This window comes from Anopheles coluzzii, chromosome X, assembly GCF_943734685.1.
Source record: "Anopheles coluzzii chromosome X, AcolN3, whole genome shotgun sequence".
NCBI lineage: Eukaryota > Metazoa > Arthropoda > Insecta > Diptera > Culicidae > Anopheles > Anopheles coluzzii.
In genome coordinates this window covers 25,535,773-25,560,392 of record NC_064669.1, presented here as the reverse complement: position 1 = coordinate 25,560,392, position 24,620 = coordinate 25,535,773, and the positions used below count along the sequence as shown (strand labels likewise).

The window sequence follows — 24,620 nt, the reverse complement described above, 5'->3', positions numbered from 1 at the left end:
TTTATTTTAAAAGAGTCGCAATTAAAAAGCACGTACTGTATGTGTCAAATGTCAGTGTTGATATTTTGAGTAAAATTTTAGTCCAAACAAACCACGCCGAAAAGGAGAAAACGTTAATACTTACATAGACCACAAACTATCGAAATTTCGTACAATTTTATTGGCATGGTTTTGGTGATTGGTAAGTTTATCAAAAACTCTTCAATTTGGGCTTCGATTCTAATATATGTACAGTGTCGGACAAATCAATAGGACCACTTATCAATTTATTATTCACTTATCATATTTCATTACTTAAAGTGAATCAATCTTTACCAAACTTCCATGAAAGCACTATTAGAATGTTAACTTTAAGAATGTTTTTAAAGTTTGGTGAAAAGTTAAGAAACAAAAAAGTTATGATACGAAATGTAAAAATAACCCAAAAATCATGCGCCAAAATAATAGGACCAGTTCAGAAAATTTTAAAATAATTATCATTTATTATTGTTAAAACACAATTTTTGATGTTATTGAGTTGTCGGATAACTTAATCTAAATTAGTGAACTAATGCGTATTCATTTTTTTGTAGAAACGCTTAGCGCAGTGGCAATTCGCTGTGTCTTTAATTAACATGCTCTAATTTACTAATGCAAGAATATTACGGCACTCGCTTAAGGGTTTTGAGCTCCCTTTGCACTGAGAGACGAAATAGTGGTGAGTACCTTCGTCTATGGGTATAAAAGCGCGTCACAACGCTGGATCGCTTACACTGTTTTCTAAGCCGTTGCCTAGAACACTTCACACGATCAATTAGCTCGTGTATTTTTGGGTGCACTACTTCAAGCGCTTAATTGAAGGAATTCCAACGATGGGCCGTAGTGCACACTCCACACAACAACAGCGTTTAGATATCAAACGTTTGTCCGCTGCTGGGTACTCCCAGCGTAAAATCGCGGAAATACTTGGCCGATCCAAAACATTCGTGTATAACGCGCTGCATAGCACGGGCACGAAAATACCAACGGGTCGGCCACGCAAGACATCCGCTAGGGATGATGCTCGGATGACGCGATTGTGCAAGGCTGATCCTTTCAAGTCGGCCAGGGCAATTAGGGACGAGCTGCAACTTTCCGTAAGTGATCGGACAGTGCAGCGTCGCCTATTTGAAAACAACCTGGTCGGCCGGAATCCCCGCAAAGTTCCGTTGCTTCGACGGTGCCACGTTCAAGCCCGGTTGCAGTTTGCTCGAGAGCACTACGACTGGGCAGGTGAAAACCTGAACAAGTGGCGAAATGTACTGTGGTCGGACGAGTCCAAAGTGAACTTGGTAGGTTCGGATGGGAAACGCTTTGTGCGTCGTCCAAAGAATACCGCCTACCGGCCACAGTACACTTTAAAAACCGTGAAGCACGGCGGAGGCAACATAATGGTTTGGGCATGTTTCTCTTGGTACGGTGTCGGTCCTATCTTTTGGATAAAAGATATCATGGACCAACACCGATACTTAAACATCATCCAAACTGTCATGTTGCCTCATGCAGAGTGGGAGATGCCTTTGAAATGGCAATTCATGCATGACAACGATCCAAAACATACTGCAAAAGCGGTTAAAAAATGGTTTGTTGATAAAAAAATTGACGTCATGAATTGGCCTGCACAATCGCCTGACCTGAATCCGATCGAGAACCTGTGGAAAATTGTTAAAGCTAAGCTTCCACCGGCAGGTTCTCGAACTAAAGAGAAACTGTGGAAGCATATAGAGAATGCTTGGTACAGCATTCCGCCATCGACTTGTAAAAGTCTGGTGGAATCCATGCCTAAAAGGATGCGAGCTGTCATCCGGAACAAAGGGCATGCAACAAAATATTAAATGCTACCAAGTTAGCCCAGGATAAGGCTGTTTTGTTATTTTCTTTAGTTTTTCAAATGTACGGGCTGGCCACATTGCGAATTAAAAGCCGGAGCTGTTATTTAATAAGGATAAATGGTTAAAATAAAAAAAATTATATACTGGTCCTATTATTTTGTCGCATAATTTTTGGGTTTTTTTAACATTTATTGTAAAAACTTTTTTGTTTGTTAACTTTTCAACAAACTTTCAAAGCAGACTTCAAGCCAACATCCAAAAAGTGCTTTCATGAAAATTTGGTAAATATTGATTCACTTTAGGTAATGAAATGTGATAAGTGAATAAAACATTATAAGGTGGTCCTATTGATTTGTCCGACACTGTAACCTTACTTCCAGCATAAATTGGCATCGAAAAATTCTTCACATCTATCAATACCTACATCAGTTTATCATTTTTAATTTGCGTTGAGTAAAATGGACTTAAATGAAGGCACGAAAAGGAAAAATAACATTACAACAGATGCAGACAGAGAACGTGTGTGCCATTTGCATAATAGCGGAAAGCTCCCCAAAGAAATTTCCAAAATCTTAAACATTAAACGTACTACAGTTTTAGCTATTGTGAAAAAATATCATGAAAAGGGAAATATCGCCAAAGAGAAAAGGGGTAATCCATCCAAGTCTAAAGTAAGCGAAGAGGCACAGGAATTTATAAAGAGATGGTTGGATGAGGATTGCTGCTTATCCTTAAAGGATATCAAAATTAAGCTTTATAATGAATGCAACCTTTTTGTTAGCACCGCTACTATACAGCGATCGATAAAAGGTTTCAATTTTTCTTTCAAACGCACATCAAGAATACCTGAAAGGAGAAACTGTAGCTCTACGATTAGCATAAGGAAAACATATGCTCTGGAGTATATGGCTCACTTAGCTGCGATGCCTGAAGCTAACATAATTTTCATAGATGATGTTGGGTTCAGCGTATCTATGCGATCCGGATACGGTAGAGCTTTGGTAGGAAGGCCTGCGGTTCAAAGGGTACCGTATTTGCGATCCAGGAATATTTCAATTTGTTGTGCCATAAACAAGCATGAGATTGTTGCCTATTCATCCCAACCTTTCCCATTTAACACAGATTCATTTGTAACGTTCTTGGAGGAACTTTTTGACACATTGGCACAAAAAAATATAACAACTGGCGTGCTAGTAATGGACAATGTTCGATTCCATCATTCCGTTAGAGTGAAAGAACTGATCGAAGCTCAAGTAGGGTTCAAAATATTGTTTCTTCCTCCTTATTCTCCATTTTTGAACCCTAGAGAACATAGAGAACATGTTCAGCAAATGGTAGAACATTGTTAAACGAGGAAATCCGGTAAATGAGGAAATGTTAATTGACATGATAGACAACGGAAGTGATATGATCACAAGAACGGATTGTGAAAATCATTTCAGAAACCTGTTTAATTATCTACCGCGTTGCCAGAATGAAGAAGTAATTGAAGATTAGTAACACAGTTGTAAAGATAGAACTATTACTGATGTGAAATAATTATGTTATTTAGTTTATAAGTTAATTGAATTATATAGAACTTCTTTTTCTTTGATATCAATTGATTTACGTTATTTATTTGTGTTAATGAATCAAATTTATGTATATTTTTACCATAAAGTATAAACCTTGATGCCATGTTACCAAAATTGATGACTTAGAGTCAAACATCGATGCGTTCCAGTCAAAAATTGATGCGCACTGTCAAAAATTGGTGCGTTAGAGTCAAAAATTGATGCGCACTGTCAAAAATTGATGCCTTAGAGACAAAAATTGATTGGCGCTGTCAAAAATTGGTGCCTTGAAGACAAAAATATGTGAGTTAGAGTCAAAATTTAGCGGCAACGACTGTAACAACTGTTGATTTATCGTATGAGACGCATTTTAGTACAATACCACCACTATTGGTACTAGCACCACTATAGGTACGTTTACCCTATATGCGAAGAAAAAATATTTTTTAGAAACTTTTGAGGTGTTAAAAAGTACATTTTGATAATTATTTTTATAAAACTCTAAAGACCCAAATAAAGTTATACAAATACTTTTTAAACATAGTTAAAAATAAGTTTCTGTAAAGTCTTTCTAGAATATGTTATTAATATTTTTTAACGAATTTGAAATGCGTCAGTTAGCTCACAAAACCTGCTTTTCGAAGTGTCTTTATAGTTATGGTACGACCATAAATTGATATTTCATAAAAAGGCGTGTGGAAATGTTAAAAAATTTAATAAAATATACAAAGATGTGAAATAGTATTCTGCGCTACTAATACATTCACTATTTTTATCTATCTCTCTTCGACATTACGGATTTCCCGCAAATTGCGAAAAACGACTGTCCATATAGTTGTGGTAGGCGCTTTCCAACATGTATAAAGCTCTCCAACATCTACTCGTTTGAATATTTGTAGCTTTATCAAATTATCGTTTGATACCTCAAACATTTTTATCCTTTGTAGGGGTCAGAGGTGGGTCATCTTCATCATTATAATCCTTATGAAAATTTAACGTGTCCATAATGTATTTATATACTTTGTTTGTGTCCTGTCACAAACGCGTGTAATCATTTTTTTTTATTGATTTCAGTTTTTTATTCGTCACAGATATTTGTAATTCACTGCAAAATATTTGTTGAATGTTCTTCCTGCGAATGGTTATTGATTTAAACTAAGGAATCCTTCATTTTCCTTAGAACATATTGCAGGCAATGTATGATCTAAGACAAGGGACAGATGACACAGTCAGCCCAATAGGACAATTTTTTTCTTCTCGCGTCCTATTTGTCTTGATTGTGTGCATGTTACTATGACAATGGCTATCGAAGTTATAACTAGGATCGCGAAGGAAATGGTTAAACATTAATAGTTGCTAAATATTCATCAGAGTCGTTATAAATGTCTCCAATTTGGCATCGCGAACGCATCGAGTACATTTGTTAATTTTAACGACTGGTCCTAGGCCGTCGTTAAACCAACGATCTTCAAGAGTGTATGTGATGTATGTGAATTGACAGTCTTTTATTTATACTTATCGAATTTATTCGCTGTGTTTGCTTATATACGCTATCGAGCAGTCGTTAACTGTTTTGACGATCGATTATTTTAACAAGAATGAACAACAAATGAAGTCGGTTAAAGCAAAATGAACTTTATACGACTTGTAATATGTGTTATTTTATTCGCGATGCCGGCTTATATTAGCATAAACTTCATTCCTCTGCGATTCGTAGCCTTGTGATTAAATTCAATACTCAATTGTATATTATTGATGTGCAGGGGTTTAATGACTAAACCGCTGACAAAGAACTTTTGCGTTATATTCTTTCAATGGTTATTATTTTTTATTATAAACTCGATTTGGATAGTTATATTGTCTTGTTCAAAAGCTGATATATTGCTAGCCAATAGTACAGCACTGATCCGTCAAACGTACATAGCAATATTGAGTAATAACGAATAATTCTTTTCTTATTTTCAGACTAAAAATTTCAAATACACACACCGAGAGTCTTGAGACGCCGACACCGACTAGCAGTGGCTTCATTCCCCTCGTAGGCGTTAGTTTCGCTGGTACCAAACCATCAAGTGAAGCAAGTGGTAGTCGCCCTACACGTCCAGATAGCTTAGATGTAAAGTCAGCTGCACAATATCCATTAATCGCTAGAATTGACGCTGGAGGATCGGTTGGAATGTCGACACCATCGAGTGGACTGTTTAACTTCGATAGTCTGATGGAGGGTGGTACGGGATTAACACCGATAGCAGCCCCGATCAGTTTTCCATCCAACCGAAATCCCTTGGAGCTTATTACACCAACCAGTACAGAACCATCGAAACTATGTAGTCTATAGTGCAATATTAGCCAGCATCTCGAAAGAAATGGTTAAAAATTAACAGTCTTTAAAATTGTTGGACATTGGCATCGCGAATGCATTGAGTTCATTTGTTAATTTTAAGGACTAGTCCTAGACCTTCGTTAAACAAACGATCGTTAACAGTGAATATCAGCGATCGGCAAACTGTTGTGGTGGAGGGTCAATTTATTTAATCATCGAAAGCTGTTGGCCAGGAGAATACAGGATTTTTACAACGATATTATGAATTTGTAACATTTTTGAAACAAAATAATTCATATTTAAACGATCAAAACAACAAAGCAAGAGTAATGTCGCTTCTTGATGAACCGTTCCTCATATACTACAAAATAATTGGGGATATTTTGGGGATGATATAAAAGCCTTTACGGTCGAAAAAATATTGAGGCTAACGTACTTGACAAATTCACCAACATTTCACCAAGCACCAAAAACTATTTAATGCTTTACGAATAACTAATGCCATGCCAGACAAACTGATTAATATCTGATTCCTTTCAAAACATACTTCTTGAACATGGTTGTACTCTTAGAAAGCGTTGTACTCGTAAAAACAACAATTTTTTTTTATTTTAATAATCGTTCCAATTTTAAAATGGAAATGACCATTGTCATGTAGAAACAATGTTACAGGGTTTCGAATCATATAAGGGAATAGTTCAATCACTTAGGGGAATGTTGCAAATCGGTAGGGGAATATTGCATGCAAGCTGTGGATGTTTGCAATCACTTAGGGGAGTTTTGCAATCGATTAGGGGAATGTTGCAAGCGTACTGGGGAGCTGTCATCAGACGGTGGGTGCCGGTGTAAAAAGCTTCAAATTGATACCGATGAAGTTTTTTTTAAAAACATCGTTTGGAGTTGTTTTCGTGTGGGAGTCTGCTGTACACATGATAAACTAAAGAAATCCTGCTGCGGAGCCATAATTAAACATGATAAGTTAGTTAGATTGACGAAAATATTTTAAGGTATTTACTGCGGCACCCACAGTCTGATGACAGCTCCACAGTACGCTTGCAACATTCCCCTAATCGATTGCACAACTCCCCTAAGTGATTGCAAACATCCACAGCTTGCTTGCAACATTCCCCTACCGATTTGGAACATTCCCCTAAGTGGTTGAACTATTCCCTTATATGATTCGAAACCCTGTAATGTAATATACAGGAAATTTAACCTTGAGTTCCATCATTTTGATTAGTCCGTCAATCGATAGTTAAATTTGGAAGAATTCGACGGTATGAAATATCATATTAAAAGATGTTCAGTATGTTTTATAGTAATAGGTTCTTTCTATCTTTCAAAATCTTCTATCTGGCATTTATTTTTCGCGGGCCAGATTGAATGTCGCGGTGGGTCAGACTTTTCGACCGCTGGCGTACGTGATACAAATGAATAGTCGTTTTTTGTACTGCTCGACTTTGTTTAACCTATTGCCGCGAAAAAGATGGCCCTTACACAATCGCGAAAAATTAACAATCGTTAAAAATTAACCAGAGTCGTTAAAATTGCTCGAATTTGGCATCACGAACGCATTGAGTTCTTTTGTTAATTTTCTCGAGTCTAGACCGTTGTTAAATAAACGATCACTAAGAGTGTATGCGATACTAATTAACAGTCATCTAATTATACTGCTCGAATTTATTCCCTGTGTTTTTTTTATGACACAGTGGTTGAGCAGTGGTTAAATGTTTGCAAATGTTAAAAGTTTGCCACGATATTGAGCAGTGGTTAAATGTTTGCAAAAACAAACGCATGAATGAACAACTAATGAACTCTGTTAAAGCAAAATGAACTTTAAAAGAATGTTAATATGTGTCATTTTTTCGCGATGTCGGCTAATGTTCAAAAGCGACTTAACATTGTTTATTTAGGCTCGAAAACGGTGTAAAATGTGTCTATTGCTTCGCGATGCCGGTTGTGAATTCATAGTTAAACAATTGTTTTTTTCTCATCACAATTTATTTTGATCTATTTTGTAGTTGGGTAAGGATTAGTCTTCGATTAGCCTGAAAAAGCGTATTTTTGTCGTAATTTTTGTCTTTTGTTTGCTATCAAAATTATTTAATGAATCGTTTCAGATTGCTGAGATAACATATTTAAGAATAAATTAACTATTGAATGTAAATTACTCGAAGGTTTAAGGTTTCAGTTCTTGTTTCAACTATGGGTTTGATCATTCAAATGTCAATGAACAATTGCAATTACAGCTTAATTAAAATTCATTAAATTATAGCTTTCAATAAATTAATTGGTTAAGCAATACGGCCTCGCCTTTCAATGTTTAAAAAAATCACATATTTTTGACACGTGTTGAATACTATGGATAAAAGGCATGTAGCAGAATTTATTAATTGTATCACCGTGTTGAACGGCACCTGAACGATTGGGTTTAATTTTCCGTTATTTCAAATTAATATGTTATTTAATTTCATCCTTCAACTTCATCGGAGCGCTTCAATGGTACAATCGTTAACTCAAACGACTCAATATGACCGTCATGGGTTCAAGCCTAGAATATACCGTCCTTCCGTAGCAAGGATTGACTATCCGGCTGCGTGATAATGAATTAAGTCTCGCAAGCCTATATAGTCCGGCATGTCCGCGTAAGACGTTACTCCAAGTACAAGATGAAGAATTAATTTCATCTTCTTATCTTCTTCTTATCAATAAAAATGAAAGGCTTTTTTGTATCGTATTTGTCTGTATGTACTGTATGTTTTGCATTAAGATATAACTAAAACGTTGATTTGAGTCAATTAAGCTACATAGACAGTTTATAATAGTATAGGATATGATTTTTTGTGCTCCTTTAACCCCTACATCCCCTTCTTCCGCTACCCTTTCACTTTTTTTGACAGTTTCATCAAGATATATTGATGTGAATATTTTGTTAAAAATGAAGCACCTTACCGATTTTGCTGAAATTTGGAGAGAACATGCCTTATGGTGCAACAATACACTGAGAAAAAGGCTTATCCATTCCGGATAAGGGGAGGTGATTAAAATTTAAAGTTTAAAATAATAGTTCTACCTAAAAACACTCTATCCTCTTATTCATCCTTTGTTTCTCTTTTAATCCTTGAACATGCTATATCTACACTTTCTGTTGAAATGCCTGAACCTTATCCTGCAGCAACGCCACCTCTAACTGTTACGAGTAACCGTGCCGACAAACCGCGTGTCCTTTATTATGGCATGCGGAATGTAAATAAGCTAAATGACAGGAGATAGGTTTAGACATTTAGATAGGGTGACAAGATCGATCTTCGAATTTCGAACATTTAAGAAAGGGCAACGTTCGCTGCGTAACGCGATGGCGGAACGGCCATCGCCGGAAAAAAGGGATAAATACACCGTGCGCAGAACAAACGGTCTCTTTAAAAGTTAGCGAACGATAGATCGCGGTTTTTAAAACTACTGAAATCTAAGCTTGTCTTTTTATAATCGGTTGGTCCGTTTTTAAATATATTGAAGATTTGTACGTTAGTGAAACGGTCGTTATATTTTGTTCGCAGCCGTCGAGGAGCCAACGGAGTTGCATTTGCAACACTAACATTCATGCTCATTACACATTTTGCACTTAATATATTTCTTATTCTTATTTGGCGCAAAAACACTTCTGTATTGAAGGCCTGCGTACATCATTCACGGGCGAGGCGTGGTGATTGATTTGAGTAGAAATGTTGTGTGTCAGGGCTTTTGTTTTTGTGCAAGAATATTAGTGTTTGATTTTGATTGCAACATCTCGAAAGATGTGTTTAAATATTGTCACTTATGTACAGGTGTGAAATATATTCACGAAAAGGGGCTGGCTGCGATATTTGGTGGAAATTTGAATAAGAAAGTGTACACCTCTATCGCTGGTCGGTTTGCAACTGCCCGCTGCGCAAATTCGAGCAGTTTCCTGCGCAGGAAATGTACCAAAATCTCCCGCTGTGCAAAGCGACGGAAGAAATCATGGCGTTCTGAGAATTTTCTCATGCCATCTTTTTCCCTCCAACGGCAAATTTGTCAAGCAGCTCGTCGAGCTACCCGTCCCTTGCTCCGCTTCATACCCCTCGCCTGAGCGCTCTGTCGAAGGTTTGGATGTGTTGGTGCGTCAGACGGCCAATCGCTGTCAGCCGTCGTCCGTGCTTTTTCCCTCCATAGCGCTATCTCTTTCCCGCGTGTGGTCAATGCTCGCGAGCTATTGTGGCGCTTAAAAAACCGTTAACACACATTGGAGCGATGCATTTGAATTTTCACAAATCAAACCAAAAAAGCGCAATGAGTTCAAACGCTGCCACGTAAAAATGACTAAGGAATCGCCAGCTCACGCGCCGAACTCTAATTCGCATTAACACGTTCATCTCGGCGCTGAGTTTCATCAGCTTTCCGTTCCGTCGGCATCTAGAACGCAAGCTGATTGTGAAACCGGCACACTGGAAAGTTCACAGGTAGTCCCTGGGGCCTGCCATCGAACTGAACGTGTAAAGCATTAAGCATAACTTTGTTACACTAAGCTTTTTTGCTTTCGTATGAAGTAGATTACACAGATATGCTGAGCCATCTGCGCACCGGTGTAAGCGTGCGTGTGTGTGCAACACTTTCGCCAAATGTGTTTTCTTCCGGAATGTTATGATCCATCGGTCAAAGAAAAGAACGTGTTCATGACAAAGGCGGATTAGGGGAATCGGGGGCCCTAGGCGGAAAGACGAGTTGAGGTCCCTGTAAATGGTAACTGATGACCGGGAGGAAGGGGTAGTGGCACACAGCTGTTGGGAGATTGAACAGTATACTTTAATTGCCAGCGGAGGAAGGGGTGGCCATCCAAACTTACGATCATCGGTCATAGGCCCTAAAATTTTTGCCGACATGGGGAGGGGGGGGGGGGGGGAGGCGGTGCAAATGGGGCCCAACAACCATCTTTCGGGGGCCCTTGTCGCTAATACTCTGTTCACTTGTAGACATACGGCATACTATAGACTAAAGATCTTCGGCGACCGCCTAGTCCGTCTATCGTTAGATCCGCCGCTGGTTCATGATGGTGTTTTGTTGTTGAGGAGGTGCATCCTTCCTCCTGCCTGCTGCGTATGCACCGGGCAGCAGACAGTGTGGCAGTAAGCAAGTTGCACGCTGGATAGGAGCGGGCCCGCGTCACCGCCATCATTCCGCACATCTGCATGTCCGTCGTGGGTTCTAACCGCGTATGAACCGTCCGCCGTAGCAAGAACTAAGTACCCCTAAGTACCCTAAGTAAACTAAGTCAAGTCCTGAAAAGGCCAACATGATCGCGTAGGCCAGGGGTCTCCAAACTTTTCAGTTCGCGGGCCGCATTACTTCACATATCATTGAGTTAAGGGCCATTTTTTCGTTGCCTGTAAATATTGTGAACGTTTAAATTTCGTCTTTATAAGAAAACACTACCATAATATACAAAACATATATAGCTTTCTATTAATGAAGTATTGTCTACGTCTCTGAAAAGCAACAATTTCATTTTCTTCAAAAATAGTCACAAAAATTAGCTATTTATTTAGATCTTTACTAAGTTGCCACGGGCCGCATAATAGGCTCTCGAGGGCCGCATGCGGCCCGCGGGCCGTAGTTTGGCGACCCCTGGCGTAGGCCGTAATGACAAGAATAATAATAAGAAAAAGAACTTTTAAGCGCCATCCGTACCGGGGAAAAGTTTGTCTTAACTTTGTTACTGCCGGGTCTACCGCCGTGGCGCGACAAATGCACGGAATACACTAGACCAAAGGACATGAACCTACCGAGCCGAACCCATTCCAAGGCATTGACGGTCAATCGGCGTCATGATACCGACTCTAAGCCAACAAGCCGCCAGATTCTGGACGGACAGGTGCAGCACCATACGCTCGCCATAATAAACAAATCCAGAATCCTCTTTTGTATGAATTCAATTCAAGTTTTGTTTCCACTAACCTACCTGAATTGGAAAGAAATTTTCTGCATATCACATGCACGTTTGCTTCGATCGTGTGTCTTTTTAATACCCCCAACAGTAGAGCCGGTCGCAAAGATGGTGGTGTCAATCCAATGGTTGTGTTCCCAGGTGACAACTTTTCTACATTTTTAGCTTAAACTCCTCTTGAACAGCTCGATTTAACCCATTGCCTCATATAAACGCTTGAAAACATGGGTGTGTGAGTGAACAATGATGTGTTCAAGCGTTGAAGTTTATGTCAGAACTTCGGTAGAAGCCAGACAAACAAGAAGCTTGTAGTTTCGTCCTCAGTGGCGGGTCAAGCCTCTCCGAGGCCCTAGGCGTTATGGTAGACGGGGCCCCTTCACCAAATCCATCGATGGGGGGGGGGGGGGGGGGGGCGCGAAATGATGTACGAATCATACACTGCACTGAAATGGTGCACGAATCATATACAATTTTCTAAGTTTGCTGCAGTTACATTTTTTACTGAAAGCTATTGAGTAATACATGGTTTTGTCGTTTCACTGAATATTTGTAAAACAAATTACTGAAAATGCATTTATTTATTCTGTCAAAACGACATGTAAGTCAGTTTGAGCCTCAAAAGAAAATATAATGCGATGCCCGCTTGTTCGTGATGAACAAAAATTTGATTTGGGTAAGCGGTTACTTACAGACACCCCGATAAAATTTTAGGTGCATATTCGGCTTGTGGAATTAACGTTTTGGTTGAAAAAAATCTTCACACCACTTTGCTGTTCTTGTTGAAATTTCGTGATATCCAGGAGTGCATACCAAATCAACAAACTTGCTTCGACAAAATACAGTTCACATCTGTATAAAACTTTATGAAACAGAGATGAACATGAGCAGAATAGACTGCCACCCTGCGCATCAATAAAAACTTCAATTCCAATACTTTTTTTCGCCAATTTTTAATCGATATCAATGACTAAACAATCAGTAATGGGGCCCTTTTCGTTGTAAGTTCGTAGGCTGAAATTTCACCTTTCAGCTGTTTGCATTTTGTAGCAGTTTTTGAGCAGCTATCTAAGTGGGTATAATATACAGGTGGGCTTATCCACGTAGGTGTATGAATTTAGAAGGCTGATTTTTATCGCTTCTGCTTCTGAATGAAGATTTTAAGAGTGTTTTGATTACTCATCAAGCCTCAAGAAAGCTTGTTTGAACAAAAGTTTTCACCCATTCTGTCAAAAAATGATATTCAAATTTGGTTTTGAAAAACATGCTATGAGACCACCTGGACTACATACACTTTGATTCCAGATTCCACCACGTGATATCTTAAATGCAACTTGGGATAAATTTTCTGCCATGATCGGAGTTGGTTTTATTTATTCTCAAAAGAAGTTAAAGGTTTCGGAATTTTTTGTTCCGTGTTGTAAGTCGGAAAGTTATCGCTTTCGCTAAGCCAGTTACGTTTGTCTTTTATTGACAAGAACGATGGTTCTAAACGATATTTTCTTTCCTACTTTACAGTTTCCAGCTTGTGTTTCATAATACGGACGATTTGATTTAAAATCGTCATCGTGAGCATAACATGAAAACAATATTTTGCTTTTACGTTGGTGTTTACAATGAATACTGAAGTACCGTCTTGCTTCGAATTGCGGCCACTTCATTTTCAATCGGTCAGAGCGATAACTTCTTGCACGCGAAAAAAACAGTATTTTCATTCGAATGTAACTGGAAATACCCTGGATTGCAGTATGTTTGTCTCAAGTGATCCGCGGACCACAGGCTGGAGACCACTGCTTTAGATCAGCTGCTTTCTAAATGATCGAGCGTTGAGGGCCAGGAGAATGCATTTTGTTACACATCCATTATTATATTGTTACAGTTAATACACAAAATAACTGGTTTATGATATTAAACAATGCAATTGGTTATATTGTTGTTTTTCTTAAATTATTATATCTTCCAAGCAAGTTTCAAATTCGTTTTATTAACTTAAAATTACTAAAATTGATTGTAAAGATTCTTCAATTAAGAGTCAGCAGCATAGTGTGCAAAAGTCATACAAAGTTCCAAACAATTAAGCAAAATTGCAATATCGCTTCTCAATGTACCCTTCCTTCCATGTTGCAAATTTGTTTCAGGATATATCTGAAGATGGTACAAAAACCTTAATAGCTGAAAAATTATCGAGAAAAACGTTCAATCGTTCAGTACTAGTATGAGGCCACGGACAAGTAAGGCCAGGTCAGACAAATTGATAGTGCATTTCCTTAAAAAAAAACTCCTAGAAAATCGTTGCATCCTTAAAAAGCAATAGTTAGCAACCAATAACCATTGTTCTCGTAAAATCAACAGTCAGGTTTTTATGGAATTATTCGTTTCTATTTTCTAATTTCTCCTCAAATTTTGCCATATTGATTGGTCCGACAATTCATGTTATGGTGATCGAATTTGGAAGAGTTCAACGATATGAATTGTCATATTAAAATATGTTCAGTTAATTTTTATTGAATAGGATCTTCCTATCTTTCAAAATTGGGCAAATATTTTCTCGGGCCTGACTGCATATTGTGGCGGGCCGGACTTTGCCGACCGCCGCCGACAGCTTAATTAAGTCAAAATTTAAGTGATCATTCATATCGATATTTCCTTTCCGTCGACCCTTCCAATTTTGACCCAAACCCTTCAACAGCTTGCCTTTCTACCATCACTTCGTCCAGTCCACAATTTTGACTGGGGCCCCAAAGGTTAGCCGGGGCACGAGTTCTTAGTTTTTGCGAGATAACATAGACACAAGCCAAATTAAAAAGCGCACACATCGACTTCGGAATCGATTCTTGTATGAAACCTCAACAGATAAAAAGAGCGTGCTTGGTGTCATCCAATTTTTCTTGCTAATTTCTACGGCTAAGAACCGTTGTGTTGAGATCGGTTTCGGAGCCTTTTAATGTCGTATGTGCATGTAGTTTGCGTGAGGCATCTCTTGTAACGGATTTCGCTTTACCCAACTCGCGCGTAGCGTTCAATGCATTTGGGCCAACGATGATGAAATGATATTGTTTTGAGCTGTGGGCATGTATCGCAGCGTTCTACGCTTCCAACTAAGGTGCACATGTTAAACAAAAATATTGCACATGTTAAAAAGGCAAATGTTTTCTGCTTCTGATAGTAAAATGCTTCTGATAAATAAAATAAATATGCTTCTAATAGGTTTGGTAGTAATAGTAAATCTGATTGTAAACCTAACACCCGGAGGGAAAATGGGGGTGTATTGGGTTGACAACACCGAATGGAAGGGGCCCCTCAATCGACGGGATCATCAACAGGGCCCCAGATGGCCGAGGCAATGGAGATTGTTCTTCGTATTATGGCTGTGTATGGCTGTATGTAGATGCAGCTGTAACGGTTTTTGGTCTTGTTGTATTCGCAAAAATTGAAATAGTCGATAAAACCCATATATAAATGAACAAGGTCCTTAAGTTCCTTGAGTATTTTTATACCCTTCCCCCCTTCCTTCTAACTGAAACCTTTCCCATTTCCCCTTCTCTTCGGTCCACAAACTTGATGTGTTCGATTAGGATCAAGAATGAAAATTTTAGTTTTTGCATTAAAAGACACACACAATCTACTATCCCAGGCCAGGAATGTGAATACCATTTTTCGTGTGAAACAGCTGTCTGCTTTCGGCACACAATCGCAAAGAGGTAGCAGGGGCCCCGTATGCAAGTACAGGACGGTTCATCCCAGCCAAGAGCGCACACAATGACATCGATTTAACCATTTCTCGAATGAAACCTCAACCCACTCAAGCACCGTTGACCAAACGACCTTCCTAGGCTTTTTAAAGCGACGCGAGCTTGGTGTCAATTTTTCCTGCTAATTTCTCCGGCTACGAGCCGGTGTATTGGGGCCTTTAAATTTTTGTCTGTGTATGATGTGTGCTTGTGGCTGTTTCAACGGGTTTTCTTTGTGGTTAAACTCAGCGCTGTAATGTGTTCCGTGCATTGGATTTTAGCAGCAAGTGTCTCTGCGTTTTTTTGGTGAGCTCGTGCATCGACCATCCACACCAAGACACCAAATGGACGGGGCTCCTTATTGATGGGGCCTCCCTAACGACGGGGCCCTTACCGACGGGGCCCCTTCATCGAAGAGTCCACATAATCGTTGGGGCCCCGTAAACCACCTTTGAGTTTTGGCTTTAGTATAGCTGTAACGGTTGTTTACTTTGTCTTCACGCAAAAAGTTGTATGAATACCACCCCGTGCCGATTTCCCCTTTAGTCAGTTGACCACAAAAGTTGAGAAGGGCCCTGCGTGAAAATTTAAGGTTTTGCGTTAAAAGCAGGCACGCTCCACGATCTCAGGCTTGAGATGTGAATACCATTTTTCGCGTGAAAACAGCTATCTGTTTTCGGCACACATCTTCAAAAGAAGTATAGGGGCCCCAGACAAACACAGGCACGTTTCATCCAAGCCAAATTGAAAAGAGCGTCGGAGACGGTTGAAAAAAGGCGGTCGGAGCCGGCTCCGGCTTCGGAGCCGTTTTGCCCATCAATTCTCGAATGAAACCTCTACCCACTGGAGCACCGTTGCTTGCTTGATGTTAGTCAATTTTTCCTGCTAATTTTACCGGCTACGAGTCGGTGAATTGTGTTTCGGGGACTTTAAATTTTTGTTTGGGTGTGTTGTATGCTTGTGTTGTGTAACGGGTTTTCGGTGGAAGTTAAGCGCAGCGTTCTGTGCATTCCATTTTAGCAGCAAGTTGCTCTGCGTGTTTTCGGATTTGGGTGTCTCGTGCACAGGCCACCCACACCAGCAAAAATTTACGGTTTCTCACTCTGCCCTATTCTTTGCGCCAACGATGATGAGGTATTGATTTGAGCTGTGCGCGCGTGTCGCAGCGTTCTTCGCTTGCGACATTGATGCCAGTATTGGCAGATTTCTTAGAACATTTAATGTGCTGCTTTGAATAGTATGGGGCCCCGGTTTTCTGCAGTTTGGGGCCCTCGACAAAATACAGTGAGTAAAGCGATGGGAAAAATGAATGAATTAAAAATGAGTTTTTTTGAAATACAGGCGGTCCCCGAGATACACGGTTAATGGGAATCGAAAACGGCCGCAAAATACCGCGTATCTCGAATTTCCGCGTAAGTCGAATCTCGTGATTTCCAGCTGAAATTTCACTAATTTTCGTGTAATTTTGCAAGTAAGGGGCGGTTTCAGTCACTTTATGAATTATTTGATATTATTCTGACTGAATATAACTGTTTTAAACCTTTTGAAATAGTTTTTAACATTCGATCAAAACGGAAATTATTTGGCAATTTGCAATTGATGTGTCAAATCAGTACAATTTGCTCAAAGAATTGTCAAATTTAGAAAACCGCGTATCTCCGAATCCGCGTATAAGAGGTACCGTGTATCTCGGGGACCGCCTGTAGATGGTAAAAGTCCCATCCAGAGGGGGGGGGGGGGGGGGTAGAATCGATACGAAGTCGTACATCCACAAGGACGGGGCCCCCTAGATCGTCGGGGCCCCTGGCGGCCGCCCACCGCTTAACGCGCCACTGCCACTATGCATAAACACAAATATACTTATGGTTTATTTCCTAATTATAATTGTTACAACAGGACCGTTCAACATTTACTTCCCGGCTCAACCACTACTCTCCCTATACAAGTGCTTTACTCGGTGACCCTCATATTCATCTCTTTCTCCTACTCTTTATCATATAATTTGTAGGAAAAATGAAAAATATTATCATACGACACACCTCGGATCGCAATGCGAGATTTTCCTCGTGAAGAAAGGTACTTGTAGAGCATTTGAATATGCTCGTTATACGAAAAACTTATTGTAACAGTTTATACTGTAGTGGGCTGAGATGAAATATGAAGTGGTCACTTGCATCCAGTCTGCGTGTCAGACCTGTTGGACCCTAAAGTCGCTGTTGCTGGTTATTTATGTTCTGGGTACATCATGCTTTGCTGTTAGGAGGGAAGAGATACTAGTATATGTGGTATATGACGCTAGTATGCTTTTCCGCGTGGTGGCGTAACAGCCACAGAGTAACAGAGCAGTATACAGAGTAATAGTAAAAAAAACGGCTCCTCAACCATCACGAATAGCAGTTGCTTTTATGAAGGAACGGTAATTTACTCCAAAGTCGGAGCCGGCTCCGACCGGCTCCAGATAATTTTGGAGCCGGCTCCGCACCCACGGCTCCAAAGCCGGTTCCGGAGCCGGCTCTGCACCAACGGCTCCGGAGCCGCCTCAGCTCCAACGGCTCCGGAGCCGCCTCAGCTCCAACGGCTCCTGAGCTGGATTTAACACAAGGGACCAAACAAACTTTTTCAATAAAGTTTCAATCGAGGAAATCCGTAAATAGCGGAGAAGGTCATGCTTAAAATAATTTATCAAAAAAATCGATGAGTTTCGAATATAGTTACGAAAGGCGAGACCAATGAATGCTACACAACGTCATACATGTCAATACTGCAATCACATCGTGTGTTAGCTTCCACGAGAAGATATATTCTTTTTTTTATTACGCCATCGTACAATGCTGTCTCTATTGAACCGTTAGTCCGGAGGCGTTGGTCCAGAGCCGTTGATTTGTCACCGGCTCCAGAACAGTGGGCCCGAAGCCGGCTTCGCAGCCGTTGGAACGGAGCCGTGAATGCAGAGCTGTTAGTCCGGAGCCGGCTGCAGAGCCATTGGTGCGGAGCCGTTGGAGCGGAGCCGGCTCCGGAGTCGTCGGAGCGGAGCTGGCTCCGGAGCCGTTGGTGTGAAGCCGGCTTCGGGAAAAAGTCGGAGCCGGCTCCAGACTAACGGGTTGGTGCGCTCCGAAACGCCCATCACTAGATCACAGGACTGTTCTTGGACGGAAAGGAAACTCGCGTGATGAAACTCTATGAGAAATAAAAAAATAAAATTATTTCTTTTTCATTTCACTAAAATATGAATCAAATTTCCACTTTCGACACAAGTCCAGTAGAAAGTACATAATTAAAATTAGATTTACAATAATTTAATAGTTCAACCTAAAGCATCTATTGCACGATTGCAATCCAGTTGCAACCAGTCGAATTGTAAACAAACCAGTCCAATTGTAAACAAACCATTCCAATTTGTCTGTCAAAATTTTTTCATTCATTTTTTTATTGGAAATCGGCCAAAACAGGAGTTCGGCCATAAAAATTGAGCAACCTAGGACCGCAGACAAGCAAATCAAGTCGGACCGGGCCGCGTCGGACGCCCGCTGTCATCCGATGTCATTGGGTTGACGTTTGTATATTTTCTTTGTTGATAGTCGTTTCATTTTCTTGATCAGACTAATATCTCAAGTGAATTGAGTATTAACCAAACTACAGATTCTCTTAAAATGGATTCGAAACCGAAAAATTCGTATAAAACCGCTAAGGGAGAAGTAAGTATTTGATTCCCTTTTATTCAACGATGTATTCCTATGTCTTAAATGCCATGCAAATGCAAAAAATTCATAGAATCAGTGTTTACATTGCAACACTCCGCTAGCAGAGTGACTAGCATGTTATAAAAGAAGCTATTTTAACACTTTGTTTTACATTATTTCAGCATTTGTTTACGATGGAGGATACTTTGCAATTTATATCCAAAATAGAAGCGTGTCCACTTTTGTGGAATAAAAGGGATCCTCAATATAAAGATGTGGCAAAGCAAGACAATGTGTGGCAGAAAGTGGCCAGTGAATTGAGCATTCCTGTACTTTTAGCCAAAGAGAAGTGGCAAAATCTACGGTCTACATACAGAAAAAATCGAATAAAGGTTAACAATAGTATCCAGTCGGGAGCAGGTTAGTTTCGACACTAACATCGGTTTTTTATAACCCTTGTATGTAACACTACTATATATCCACTGCACCGTTATATGACGCTACTATATCATTTTATTTTAGGTTGTAATGAAATATTTAGACCAAATTGGTTCGCGTACGAAGCGATGCAGTTTCTCAACGAAAATCTAAGTGCTGGAGACACAATTGATACGGTAATGCAATTAATTATTTATTTTCTTTTTTGTGGCACAATCTGGATGTATAATTTTGCTCTGGAATAGTGGTGTAAAAGCGCGCGTGATGGTGAACGTGTATTCAATTGGAATGACCAAAGTATATAAAGCATTGTTGAGACACGACACCGAAACCCTGTCATTTGTCGTGTTTAACAAAACACGAAGGTCATTTCGTTGAGTTTTGAGCATTCGGCTTGGGCGAATAGTTTATGTCTGTTTATATATTTTTATCAGTTCTGATTAAAACTAACTACTGTGGAGCGCCGTTTATCCGGATACCTTTTATCCGGTTGTCCGTGAATCCATGCGGTTGAGAAATACAATTCAATTCAAAGGTGTCATTGCGTGCTGAGGAGGATGTTCAAAACAACGCTTATCAGACATCATTGTCATTCGAAAATCGCTAACATTTATTTCTAGTTTCAAATATTTTCATTGATAAATTCAAATTCAAGTAAATAATAACTGACTAGGTGTTACTAACTAGCACTACACTGTTAAAAAAACTTTAAAAATTTATGATGAAAAATGAACATAGACTCATTATCGAATAACATGTTGACTCGAATAACACGTCGAGTATACTGAGCCCGGATAAACGGCGTTCCACTATATTCTTGGGAAATAATGCGGTCATATCATTGGTTGGAATTGAAAACTCCATTAAGCTGTTTCGTTCGTCCAGTGTATCTATTTATTTGCTTATTAGCTTACTAAATTACCATGAGAAGTTTGAGTACGATTTCAAGATAGAGTACAATCTGTTCTCGAGTTACGCGGTTTGTGCGTTCCCGAGGAATCCGCGTAACTCGAATATCAGCGTAAGTCGAATTTCGCGGTTTTCCGTCAGAAAAACATTGTTAATTAAGTTTTTTTTATTTAATTGAGTACTTTTGTAGTTTTATCACTCATTTGATACGATAATGCCAAGCATTCTGATATTTTTGGCTTTTAAGTAGATTAAATTTATTTAAACAAATGCAATTTATACTGCATTGGACAAATTTTGAAGCAAATTATTTTTATTTGACGTTTAATCTGTTATATTTAAAAAACCGCGTATTTCTGAATCCGTGTACGTCGAGAACCGCGTAACTCGGGAACAGACTGTATTAATATTTTAGTATTAAGCATTAACGACTAACAAACTGTAAAACTTAGTTATTTACAGATTTATCCCTGAGATCACTGTAAATATTGCACCAAGTTATAGGGAAATGGGTCTTTCCTCCTAACCCTAACAACCTTTGTACATAATAAAAAAATCCCTATCAATTGAAATATCACTATTTTAAATGCTAAAATTTCATGCTTATCACATGTTTCATGATGACGGAATCACACGCTAATGGAGAAACTATAAAATATTTCAATTAAAAAAACTCAATTTTATTTATCTGTTTTTTTATATTTTTAATTCGATTTACAAACATTATACATTAGCCTTTAGTTCTTCACTATTAAAACTATAACTCCTCTATGGCCCAATCTTCAAAAAAAAAATTAATTTCCCATTTTGAAATGGTGTGCCAGGTGGAAACGTATGTTTGCCAGGCGTGCAGAAGGTCTTATTGGGATGCTTTGTAGTCCATCCAAGTTATTTGTAGATGAAGTAACATTTGCCGGATATGATGGTTCTTCAAATGTCCCATAACTAGCTTTGTTCCTTTTCCGTATAAAATTGTGGAGATATACAGCAGCCATGACAACTTTACTAGCCTTTTCAGGCTGCAAGTTTATTGAGGTGTGCAGCACTCTACACCTGCTAGAAAGAATTCCAAAGGCTATTTCTGCGGGGATACGTGCCTTGGACAGTCGTTGATTGAAAAGGCTTTGAACACTGCCAACAGTCGATCTTCCTCCAAAAGGACGCATACAGTAATCTGTTAAAGCAAATGCTTTATCCCCTAACATCATATATGGCACTAGTACACTGTACGGCACTCGTAGGACGCTCGGTTTAGGAATATTCAATTCCTTTCTTTCAAATTTACCCTGTATTTTGGAGTTTCTAAAAATACCACCATCCGAAACCCCTCCTTTTCCACCAATATCAACGTATAAGAAATTATAATCAGCATCAACAATAGCCATCAACACAATGCTAAAATAGTGTTTGTAGTTGTAGTATAAACTACCAGAAAAATTCGGTTTGTGTATGCGCACGTGTTTTCCGTCAATCGCTCCAATAACATGAGGAAATTGCCACCTTTCCTCAAATCGGCGAGACACAGCTAACCATTCTTCAGTTGTTTCTGGCAGCTGAAATGATAAATAAATATGTGGTTAAACGTAAACGATTTCCAGCTAAAATATTACTATTTATTGTGTAATTTTGTAAGTAGGGGGCGGTTTTAGTCACATTATTAATTATTTGATATGATTCAGACTGAATATAACAGTTTCAAACCTTTTGAAATAGTTTTTAACATTTGATCAAAACGGAAATTATTTGTCAACTTACAATGGATGTGTCAAATCAGTACAATTTGTTCAAAGAATTGTCAAATTAAGAACACCGCATATCTCTTAATCTGCATATAAGAGTGATGGAGAACATTGAATAACATTTGAAATTTATTCGTTCGAATTCGAAATTCGAACTGAATTAGAATTAGGATAGAAATGAACTGGTAGGCATAAATAAGGATAACGAAATGAACTCACAAATGAATTATGTAATGAACTCATGACAATCTAATATGCAGTAGCAAACAGTTGAACGAGTAGCAAACAGTTGAACAGTTGAAGAAAACAAATTGTACAACGTAGACGATCATTCGTGAGGTTTTCTCACAAAGGGGTATCGTGTATCTGGGGGATCGCCTGTACTCCAAAGTCATAGAAAGTAAACACTACGTTACTGCTGACCTTTGTTATACAAGTTTTTTTTGGCCAATTAAATTCAAGTTAAATATTTCATAGTATTATGTAGTAAAAATGGCAGTTCCGTAGTACAGTCTTCATCTCACACGACTATACCACTCGCCCGATGTGGATTCAATCCGCATACAATCAGTCCCCTCGTAGCAAGGACTGATTATTCCACTGCGTGGTATAAAATAAGTTTCGAAAGCTTGTACAGATCGCATATGACGTTACGACAAAAAGAAAATGTAATAAAAAAAAACATATAAATATCAAATTAACTCTTCTGCTTTTAGAATATAGTGATATCAAACAACATCTCTCTTTTTCCAGTTAAGACCACCTAAAAGTTTGGTTCACCGGCAAAATTTGGAAGCAACAAGCAACCCTTCCAAAATACCACGGCTATCTCCGTCGTCTAGCGTGACGAATCTTGATGGAGCAGTACCAAGCACGTCGAAGAACAAGGGATCGCTTGGTCAGCATATACCAAGCACGTCGACGAACAAGGGATCACCAGGAATACCAAGCACGTCCCCTGGCCAGACACCGCGTTTCCAGCTTATGCCTGGAACGTCGATCGTACGAGGACAGCGTGTCCAAATTATGTCAAACGCGACATCGGGACAAGCGTTGCGATTTCAGCCAATACCGGTCATGTCGACTAGCCAGGCTGCACCAAACACGTTCTCAGGACAGATACCTCGGTTCCAAATTGTACCATCACTGTCTGCGGGAGTTGGAACACAAGTTCAGGCGCAAAATGACACGTCGACGGGACACGAATCGCGCGGTCAGCCAGTTCCGATAACGTCAACAGATCAAGCAGTAGCGGTCCAGTCAAGATCGAACACGACAACTGGCATACCTGAAACGGACCAGGGAGTACGGGTCCATTCGGAACTGGAAACTTCGATGAACGAAGAACAAGAAGAACAACCTAATAACGCATCGTCACAAAATGCTCCACGGCTTTCTAGACAAGCTAGAGTTGATGGAAAAATTTTGAGCTGTCTAGAATATCTTGAGAGTTCATATCAAAAAATGCAAGAGCGAGAACCCGTGTCTGCGTTTTTAGATTTGGTAGCCGAACAAATGCTACGTAGAAAAAAAGAGGATTTGGAAAAAATGCAAAATGAGATTTTGCAGGTCGTTGAACGATTTGAAATCGATGATAGAAATGAATAGCAGTAGCTGTGTCTCTGCAATGAGGGATCTTGTTCCCAGTGAATAAGGAGGGAGGGGCATCGATGGATAGGACGTTAGACCGCTTACCGTAAAGCCTACAGCTGGTTGTAACTTAACTAAACAGCGTGGTCAACGGTTATGTTACGCAAACGTACTGCATTTCGATACGGATTTATGTTAAAAAACAAATATAAAAGCAGCGTCATCTGCACAAACTATCTAGGTAGCCCTGTTGAATTCAGAACCAAATTCGTGTAATTTTTGTTTTTTTTTTTCATTTTAGTTTAAAGACATTCTAACAACATGTCGACATATATGGACATATGTGGATATATGGATATATGACCGAATGGACCGTGCCTCCATGAGTAGGACTGAATATCCTGCTATGGCGGGGGAATCAATAAGTCACTGCAAACCAACCCCGCTAGTGATACATCAAGGCCTCGACCGACAACGGGTGTAGTGTCAAAGAAGAAGACATTCAGAACATTGGTCCTTGCATAGTGAATCAAAGTATTAACTACTTACCGCTACATAATCAGCAAGTACCTCAATCAACGCATCACAAACTTCTGGCACTATTTTTCGGATGGTGGACGGAGATACCTAAAATATGTATTTAAATAAACTGTGCTTTATGTCGATATGTTTTGTTAAACTTAACTTACACGAAATAGAAACTGCAAACTTTTAAAATTTTCTCCAGTCGCTATAAATCTTAACCCGATAATCAGACGTTCACGTACTGTGATTGCCTTTCTCATGTAGGTATCCTGTTTACATATTTTTGGAGTTATTTTTTGTAACATGTACTCAAAGTCCTCCTCCGT

General features: G+C 39.3%; 1 protein-coding gene across 7 annotated transcripts in view; it reads left to right on the top strand.

The window, feature by feature from the left end:
* The window catches only part of LOC120956685 (transcription factor kayak), a 139,072-nt gene that overhangs the window by 39,759 nt on the left and 74,693 nt on the right, over positions 1-24,620 (top strand). For 3 of the 7 annotated variants that reach the window (XM_040378359.2, XM_040378367.2, XM_040378374.2), the window contains one exon: positions 5,369-9,254. The exons of 3 other annotated variants lie outside the window; for them this stretch is intronic. In XM_040378359.2, the coding sequence (XP_040234293.1) occupies positions 5,369-5,741 (373 nt within the window). In that variant the 3' untranslated portion in view covers positions 5,742-9,254. Of the gene's footprint in view, positions 1-5,368; positions 9,255-22,932; positions 24,435-24,620 lie in introns of those variants that run through there. One more of the 7 variants, XM_040378384.2, reaches the window with a different exon arrangement.